This window comes from Leuciscus leuciscus (assembly GCF_965113295.1).
Source record: "Leuciscus leuciscus genome assembly, chromosome: 7".
NCBI classification, from domain to species: Eukaryota; Metazoa; Chordata; class Actinopteri; order Cypriniformes; family Leuciscidae; genus Leuciscus; species Leuciscus leuciscus.
The window spans coordinates 37885653-37896009 of NC_138731.1; the positions used below are offsets into that span (position 1 = coordinate 37885653).

Here is a 10357-nt window from a genome sequence, read left to right on the forward strand (position 1 = left end):
GATCTAGTTTTATAAATGAAAGTAAACAGATGGACTAAGTGAATCTTTTCAAACTCAAATTAGAAAATAGGAAACAGTAGACTCATTGTCGATTAGATGAGAAATAGACAAGAGAGTCTGGCTTTATCTCCTTTTCATGATTCCATGGTTATAGAGTTCTTCTCCTTAGAGCTTTTGAACATGTCTGATTAGTCATGAGCAGCTGGTTTGACTGCAGTGTTTTGTGAGAATACTGGTCCGGAAATAAGTGATTAACCGCAGAGTAATTTCAACAATCCTAATCGTTTGACCAGCAATCTATACCTAGAAATACTTTACAATACAAAAACAAAATTAATATACTGTCTAATTTTGTTTAGAGATACAAAATACTGTAAAATATTTATTCAAATATATTAATTTTATATTATTAAAAAATGTTCATATAGAGCCTATGAAAGTTAAATTGGCAAGTCTTAATCAACCCTAATCGAGCATAAAATCTTAGATTAAACAGCAGGTTAAATATTGAAATTATTTCCTTAATGACTAAGAGTTATAAGGTGAGGGTTTTAGAGCACAGTTTGATGTGAAAAACTGAAAAAAAGCAATTTAGATACCTCTTTGAGGTCATATCAGTTGCACTTGTAAAGGAAAACTGCTCTCGTCATGCAATTGCATGGGGTCGTTAGTATCCACTATTTTTTAATGACAAAAAGAGCATCCTTATTGGCTGACTAAAAATGTAAGACAATAAGAAGAGGTAGATTTTCTGTAACCATTATGAGACAGAATGATATCATTGCTAAGACCTAGACATTACTCAGCGTTCTCTCCAGAGGAAATTCCAGTGCGAGAGACTTCCTGCTGTGAAGGTACGAAAAAGAACTAACTTACAAGGTGGAAAAATGTCTCTCTCGTGAATGTGTTTTTGAACTTTAAGCTCCTGCCAGATTGAAGTTCTGTGCCTGGATCACATTTTCTTCCTTAATATGATAGATGAACTGTTTTGGCAACATTTATCTACTGGATACATACGGATTGTAGCTATAGTTTATTTGAAGGACATGAACAATGTTTAACGTCGGTTTAATGTAAAAAGTAAAACCGCATGAGGAAGTAATTGGTATAATTGGCCTAGTATTTACAATAATTGAGTGTACACTGGATATACGCACAAATGACTTAGCAACAGAACAAGAATCAAACTCCTTAACAGTAATTTGGTACATCATTCCTTGATTTTCATTTTGAGAACTACTTCAAACTGCAGCTGGTTTTTTAACCAATGGATATTACACACAAATATAGATTAAATATGTAATTTTCTAATAGGCCTCAGACATTTACAAACTGAAATGTGACTGCCACATGGCATCTCAGGATGACTTTTTTCTAACACTATTAATCTAATCTTATTGTGTCCATGACTCAAACTGTGCAGATGTTTCCAAACTGGGCTGACTCAGGTGGCCTAGTTATTAGAGTGAATGAAGTGCGTGATAGTTGCTTGTGTTGAAAAGCACACTGTGTTCTCATGTTGAGAGTTCTCATTTTTCTCTAGAGTGGACTCAGTCACTGATAAAAAAATAAAATTATTCTGTGGTGAAGTAAATACTACAGAAAAAACTAATTTAATTTCTACATTGAATGAGTTAATTCAGGCAAGAATAAAAAAAAGGATATTAAATATTTGTAGTACTCGATTCCCATCATGCACTGAGGCATGAATATTAATAAGGTTGCATTTTTAAAACAAGGAACGCAAAAAGTGCTGCATGGGGTGTAGAATCTGCATCCCGGTGCTCTTTGGGTGGGATAATTCAACTCATAAAAACATATCAAGCCAAGCTTTTTATATATTTCCTTAAATTCTCGAGTGCCTTGGCTTGATATGCTTTTATAAGGTTGCATTTTTCACTGTTTTATCATTGCTTTTGTTGTTAGATTTAGTTCGTTTTGTGACTTTTGGAGTTTATTTTCGACCCAAAATGATCCATTCATGCTCAACAAATTGTGAATTGTGTACCAAGTATTGAGGTCTCTGTGTAGATATGTTGTCCTACAAAGTGTAACAAAAATGTTTCCTTGTAAATCATACACTTTAAAAGCATGGCTTAATTCAGTTACATTGTTTGAGTAAAATGTAGCCTACTGTAAACAGAGAATTGCACTCAAATGAGTAAGTAGAAATTACTCAGCAGCCTTTAATGGCCAAGTTAAATGTACTTATTCTCTTTATTAATTTTACATAGCTCAGTTAAGTAGATTTCGCTTAATTCCATGTGAAATTTACTTTACATTTTTCTGTATTTTATTTGATTTTTCTAAACTGTTTTAATTATTCTTATTTCTTTTTATTATTTTAATTTCTTCTATGTAAAGCACTTTGAATTGCCATTGTGTGTGAAATGTGGTATATAAATAAACTTGCCTAAAAAATATGAGCGCAAACACTAGCAAAAGTACATTATGTCAAGAAGCAGTTTTACCCAATAACTGAAGGTGAATATCAAATCCTGCAATAAGAGTATTACTAAATGTGGATTCGTTAAGGATCCCTTAAAAAAAACTATTCAGAAAAACTTGAATAGCCCACAAATATGTTGGTTTGCATTCAAATTCTCTATTTAGCCATCAATCCTTACTCTAGTCTGAATGACATCTGTTTCATTTTCAGCACAATGTAGATGTCATTATAGGGCTGTGTTCTATTAGTCACTGGCAAAAGTCAAAAGTAATGTGGAATAGTTATGTTGAATTGATCTCATGGCCCGAATCCAAAACCTGTCATTTCATCTTGTCATTGTATAATTTCAAGCTGGGCAGCCACAAAGAACTTTTGTGAGAGGGACTTTGTGAGAGGGACCACAAAGGACTTTTATCTTGACAAAGGATAATATGAGAAGCTTGAGAATGGTATGGCTGTATTTTATAGCTAAACAGACATGGAATCGTGTTTTTAAATATTATTCACTCGTTTAGTGATGGATAATATTTTGGGGGGATTTTACCGGACAGGTGGGCTAATAAAAATGAGGCAGCGGATGTGATATGGTTCAGTTAGTAAAATGACTTGTGGCATTGAGCATGGTATCTGTCCTTCAAGAATAGTTCAAAAATTTTAATTCTGTCATTATTCTACTAATCCTTATATTGTTCCAAACTTGTCATTTTCTTTCTGCAATGAAATACACAACGTGAACTTTTGAAGAGTCTGGCCATATTGATAGTGAATATGGGAATGTCAAGCTCCAAAATTACAAACTCCAAAATGTCAAAAAAAAGTAGTCAGTATGAAGATAAGTTGTATTCTAAAACTTTTAAAGACATGTGAAATTTTAAAAATAATGTTCCCCTAAGTGTTTATGATATAATTAGTAATGTCTAATGTGAAAACAAATAATTATTTTGAGTCAGATCTTATCAACAAATAAATTGATTTTAAGTTGAAATTTTAATTCCGTTCACAATATTTTGCCGAAATGATTAATTGACGCCTAATGCATTATTCAAAATTGTAATAATTTTTTGTGTGTTTCAAATCATACGGGTTTGGAACAACAAGCGTGTGAGTAAATTATGACACAAGTTTCTTTTTTGGGTGACTAGTGATTTAGCCTACATCCACAAAATAATCAGTATATGAAATCTAGGCTTCTTCTTTTATCCATCAAGAAGTGTTTTTTGGAGACTAGTGTAGCATTAACAGACAAACAGATAGGACTAAAAACGTATAGGCCAAATCCAGATGATATACAGACCACCTGGAACAGCTGTGTATAAGCTTATGAACCATCTCAAGGGGAGATCTCGTCATTTCCTCCACTGCCAACCTCTGCGTTCTCTACACAGTCATGTTTGGCATACATTCGTCTCATCCTCCGTGCTTCCTGACCCTGTAAGACTGCCAAAAATATATTTGAAGGTTTTTCACTAAATCTATTGAACATGGCTGAAGGCTTGCTTGCACATGACAGATTTTGCTGAGCTATTGTAGTTTATAGTGGTAAAATGTCTGCATTTGCTCTCATTTTCCAACCCCAATTGTCCTCAATGGTGTTCGAAAACACAGTGTTCTTTACATCGGCTACATGACTTCCTCCACAACCACATTTTAGCCAACATTTGTTTAATATTTTACAAATACTGCCAAAGCAACCAGTTTAACATCTGGAAGACATCCCCCGGGCTTGCATTTGCTGACTGCCATAATTTACTTTATAAGTAGTTCCCATGGAGTAGGCTCAAGAGCGCGCTAAACATAAAAAATCTAAATAGTTTATTCCATGGAGACGCCCAGTGCCATCTCTGCGGGAGATCAAAGGTGCTATACGGATTGTACAGTAAAGGTTAATAGTGTTAAAAATTGGTGTCATGTGGAGAATAGGGTTCTCTCCCCGCTCCCTCTTTCTCGCTGTCTCTATCCCTCCCTCTTGCAGGACCAAAGAGGCATGTAATCAAGTCATAGCTCAAAAATGCAGCACATGTTTTCCATCAGCACATAAGCTGTGGACTCGGTCGAATGCGCATATTTGGATATTTAGCTGTAAAGTGAAAACACTCTCTTTGTTGTAATATAATTGATGCGGCAACAATGACTGAAACCAGTTTTTAATCAAAAAAGGGCATTAATTCATGTAAATAAAATAAAATAGAAAATTAGAATAGCACAGAAGGCTACACAACCTTATAATAAAAAAATCCAGTTAACGGTATAATGCTAGAAAGACGATCTTCTGTTTGGGTCAGAGAGAAATTACAGTGTTTCTCACTGTATTGTGAAAAGTAATTTGTGTGGATTTGTTTAACCAAATCTACACAAAATTACACATTATCCAAAAGATTAGGGGTATTTAAACCTGTTCCATGTGATAGCGCTCAGATGAAAAGATGTTTGATCACGTGGAATGGATGAAGAACAGAACAACCACACTTGGACTTTATGTGGTGTGTGCTGGCATTGAAATGTCTGTGTGAAAGGACAGGGTGAGAGAAACAGCATCTTTTATGCATTAGATAAAATACTAGCAACCTAACCACATTTGCCGAAGAGCACATTTCATTTTTTTGTTGTTTTGTTTTTCTAGGGTAATTTTCTACTCTTTACATTACATAAATATTACCGTTGTAACAAAACTGTTTAGAAAGAAACATCTGTTTTCAGTTAGTCACTTTAACTAGCTTGAAACCAAACCAATTTAGCCATTTTCTTCAAGTAAGGAATAGTATGTACACAAACATACTTTAGTTAAGTTGGTAACACTTTATTTTGATGGTCCACTTCAGATATTCTACTAACTATAAGTAACTTTGCAACTACATGCCAACTAACTCACATTAGAGTACAAGTAGACTGTCTGCTTATTATCTGCTAACACTTTATTTTGATGCTCCCCTAAGACATTATACTAACTATAAGTAACTTTGCTACTACATGTCAACTTATTCTACTAACCTGAACCCTAACACCTAAGTTACTCCTAACCTACCAGTCCACTGCAGTTTACTAATACTCTAATGAAAGTTAGTTGACATGAAGTTGCAATTGTAAAAACTTGTATTAAATGTACTATAGAGATTAACATACGATACAAATGGGCAAATATGCAAGTTAGCAGGAAACATGATAATGCCACCCAAAAAGTGCATGATTATTAGGCTGCATATAGGTCAGCCGGAATCGGGGACACTTCCTATAACACCTGATGTACTTGTTGCATCATAAGAAAAATGGCATCTACGCTAATGTTAGCCTTTCTGTTTGTTCCGAGGTTTACTTAAGTCAGCCGGATCTGGGCCGTCTCCAGATCAGATGGTGGACCTGCGCCTGGACCCATCCACAACGCATCCCTGAAGTGCCAGCCTCATCAGCCCTGTGAAGGCCTCATCGACACGACAGCCATTGGCACTGATCCTCAAAAAACCCATCTCCATACCGGCATGATGACTCCAACTTCCAAACAGATGGAACTGGATAAATATTCTGAATGTTCTGATCCAATCTCCAAGGTTTTTTCTCTCCATTCTGTCACCTGATAGAGTTTTGGTTCCTTGCCACTGTTGCCTTGGCTTTTGGCTTGCTTAGTTGGGGACATTTAATATTCAACAATATTATTGATTTGCCTTACTTAAGGTGGATGATGACGCAATTTTCTTCTAGAAACAAACTTTGTTGTATTATTTTCATGTTATCACTGTGAAGCTGCTTTGATACAATCTGTATTGTAAAAAGCGCTATTTAAATAAAGGTGACTTGACTTGACCAAAATACATCGTTTTTGAGAAATTCCACCAAAAAATACTACAAAATGTTCACCTAAATAAAATATTATTACTTCTTAGCCTAAAGTGTGAAAAATTAAATCTCATTTTACATTGGAAAAATATTATAATTGTTTTTGGGTGTACTGATAATTTACCAGAAGATGGCGCACTGCCTGTGAAACCCCAAAAATAGGTTTTGAATCCAAGAGGCACACGTAAAACATGTTGTTCAGATAGTGATATATCAAAATCTGCTAAACATTCAAGATCAAGAGAACCTCCCTAGAAGTGTTGTGTCTGGTGACATCATTTAGGGAAAAATACACGTCACATGTTTGAAATGCTCTAAACCGGGGCATGACTGAGGTAATAGCACTCAGGTGTTTTCTCGGCTGGGTGGGTTTTTTTCTCTCTCTTTCCATGCATGTTCAGAGTCAGAGCCTTACTCATAATATCCTCACACATCTGCTCCGCATTAGGATGCAAGATGTGTTCCTGTAGAGACATGTGAGCACAGTACTAAAGCTGAAATCGATTTAGCAGATGTGAGAGGAGGATATTGGTGCAAGTAGACAACAAGTCTGATGGTGCATGTTGAAGAGTCAAGAGTAAACTGTGCCCTTTGCCCATCCTCATATGTCACAAAACTCCAAGTGACATCACCGTTAATCATGTTACAGTATGGGAACCACATGGCATAGCTAGTGATACTTGCTGGTCAAAAGTACTAGGCTACCAAATCTCCAATTTATGGCATAGCTAAAGATGCTTGCTGGTCAAAAGTACAGCCAGATCTTATGCAGATATATGCAACGTCCTTTAAAATTAAGCTCCAATTTTAAACAGTAAACAGTTAACACATAAAAAGCTTGATATTCAAGCCTTTCCAGACAATTTCACTTTATATACATAAATAAACCTTACTGGTAAACATTTATATAATTAAATAAAAAAAATAAAAAATAAGACTAGTCCCATGTCAGTATACCAAGATCAAAAGCAACAGCTTTAGCATCAGCACAATTAGCTTCATAAATAAACAGCAACTTACCACCGTTTTCGTCTTGGCATTTCACGAATTGTAAAAAAGCCACAGATAAAGCCAGAAACAGAACAGTCCTATAAGGCTCAAAGATCATCATGCCCATATCAAAGACATGAGCTGTTCTTGTGTGCAAAGTAACAGGAAAGAGGAAGGAAAAAAGAGTCCAGGTTATCGCTGCACCATGAAGACAGACTGAGGTTTTTCCAGCTCAGAGCAGCAATCAGACCCAGCCCCACTCTCTGCTGCCTCTTTTTTAACAGCTTTAAGTAAGAAGAATGCTGCCAACCCTAATTTTCCTCCCCCTTTTGTCAGTGTTCTCTCATAAGCATCCACTCTGGCTCTGTAGAATGACACTGTATGTTCCTCGTGAGTCATGACTATTCTTTAAACATCGGTTGTTCTATTGTAACAGTAATTCTTGAATATGTTTTTGGTGATTATTCATTGATATGTTAGAGTATGTTGCTAAGAAGGACAGTAAACTGGCTTTATGACAGTCTTAACTGCACTGCTTTTACTGCTGTTGCTTATAGGCTCTCTTTTTACAAGGAAACAAGAATAGAGTTTATATCCCATTTGTCTTGGGTTGCAGATGACAGATATAAAGAAGTAGTAAAACGAGAAGGGGAGACAATGTTGAAAGGTAAAAAAAAAGGAGCTCGTTCTTCATTGCCTCAGTATTAAAAACTAGACGATAGGATCAGCTAAACATTCCCTTTGCTGGTCAGGAATCTTTTACAGTTCCACAGACTTGTGCAGTTCAACATTTTATTAAGCGTATTTCACATGCTGAACACATGGGTATGAATTACTTCATTAACACAAATATTTATGTGAAAGATGACCAAGATATTGCATGTGGTTTGGCTGAATGGCAGGTTTTGCTCTGTTTTTATTTTATTTCAAATTCAATAAAATTGGCGTGCTATAAAGTAAAAGAGGACTGTCATCTAGTATAATTTACACTGCTTAAGGACATCAGTGGGTATTTGATTAAGTTTACTCACAATGTGAGGAGCAATAATTAATGTGAGAAATTATGAATGAATGTTGACTGATCACAACTGACAATGAACAGTAAATATACTATTCCAAGAATGAAAGAAAATTGAAAACTCTACTGCCTGACAGATATCACTGATGTAGGTGTCCTGAGGAATCACACTTGTTACCTGTAGCTGACACTTCTAGGCTCTGTATAGAAAGAGTCAGGTAAGTGTCCAGTGCATTTCAGCCATCAGAAAATCCTCCCTGCGTGTTCAGATTTGCTGACGCCCGGTTGGCTGACAAGTCTTCGGAGGGCAGGCTTTTACTGAGGGGGCGAGTGGGATTGGGGTTGGGTGGTCTAATTCTAGAGGAAGTAAGCGAACCAGCTGAAATAGCTCACAAACAATATTTACGTTCTATCTATCTATCTATCTATCTATCTATCTATCTATCTATCTATCTATCTATCTATCTATCTATCTATCTATCTATCTATCGAACTGTTATTTAAAAAAAATTCCAGCTAAATAACAAAATATGCCCTGAACAGTTTTGTCCAATTTTCCATCAATTTCTTTGCAGCAAAGATTTGTATCTTCTCCAGGCCTATAATGGATATAGATGTATATGCTATGTATATGCAGTGTGTTTTTATCAATTAACTATTATTTAAGCAGATAGTAATTTTCTAAAATACATTTTAGAAACAAAATATGTTTTCACTACTGACTCTTCTCCTCTCCACTCCCTCTTTTCATCTGAACATTATTGGCAGACACATTTGAGTTTGTATTTGAATTAGTCATGTTGCCAAACTAAGCTTCTAGTTACCTAGCATTTTAATTCTCATTCACAGTTCCATGCTGGTGGAACGCTCTCCCCACCCTCATCCGGAACGCAGAATCCCTGAAAACATTCAAAAAACAGCTGAAAACCAATCTCTTCCGTGAGCACTTAACCTTATAGAAAATAAATAAATAAATAAATAAATAAATAAATAAATAATTCCTTTCCCTTTGAAACATCACTTATCAGGCTTATGCTACTCTGAATAATACCTGAACTTCGTATTTTGAGCACTTCCTGCGTTGTTGTTGCTTTTGCCTCTTTATGATGACTCGCTGAATTTAGTCCTAATTTGTAAGTCGCTTTGGATAAAGGCGTCTGCTAAATGACTAAATGTAAATGTAGGACATTTATTCTAAATGTGAATTGGTGTGCATGTAATGAACATTTTTGTTTTTGTATTTTTGTTTTTATTTTAGATGAGACAAATGCTGAACATATGCACTGAAAATATTTCACACCTTTTAGGAGTACATCCAACTACTAAATATGAGATTATCTTGCATAAGGTGAACCAGAAGACTTAAAGTATTCAAAATAATGCTTGACTAATGCTGTATTTGAATCCTCCTCAGTTTTTACAAACTTTTAAGAGAAGGGAGAGGAAACAGCTGTGAGCCATGTTCTTTGAGCTCTTGATTTACTCTCCATCTCCAATGCTTGTACAGCACAGAGGAGCAGAGGTGAGGAGGGGGTGGGCTGAGTCACAAAGCAGCTCTGCTTGTGAAGCCCAGCCCAATGGAGTGGCCAATAGCCCTTCCAAACCTCTGCAATATTGCTTGCAAGAAGCAATACTCTCACGCCAAGGACAGGAATGAGAGGCTGTTTTTTCTTCTTCACACTGTTACAATAGGCAGCCAAGTATTGGGTCATAACAGAATGTAGCACAGAGGAAGCTAAAAGCTGTACGGGCAGACACTGCAATGAGTTATAGTGCTTAGGTTTCCTTGTTCGCTTGTGCTCATGTCTGGCTGCTTTGTGTCCACTGGCATGGAAGAAATCTGCTCAGTGTAGTCAAACACACTAGAAGTTTGCTGCTTTGGGATGTGTGTCTGTAAAATGTACAGCAAGTGTGGTTGTCTTCTGTGTGGTTAAATATTTATTTCAACACAGTATCTATAAAGTCATCACAAACATACACGTAAAAATATACAGCATAAAAAAGGGAAATTAATAGATTAATTTAGCAAGGATGCATTCAAGTGATCAAATGTGACAGTATGACTTTTGTAC

The 10357-nt window shown here is 35.9% G+C and overlaps 1 protein-coding gene across 1 annotated transcript in view; it reads right to left on the bottom strand.

Annotated features, from left to right (window-relative positions):
• Nucleotides 1-7551, bottom strand: part of col5a2a (collagen, type V, alpha 2a) — a 31383-nt gene extending 23832 nt beyond the window's left edge. Inside the window, exon 1 of the mRNA XM_082176663.1 lies at nucleotides 7298-7551. Within this exon, the coding sequence (XP_082032789.1) occupies nucleotides 7298-7394 (97 nt within the window). The 5' untranslated portion in view covers nucleotides 7395-7551. The remainder of the gene's footprint in view (nucleotides 1-7297) is intronic.
• Between the last annotated feature and the right edge of the window lie 2806 nt (nucleotides 7552-10357).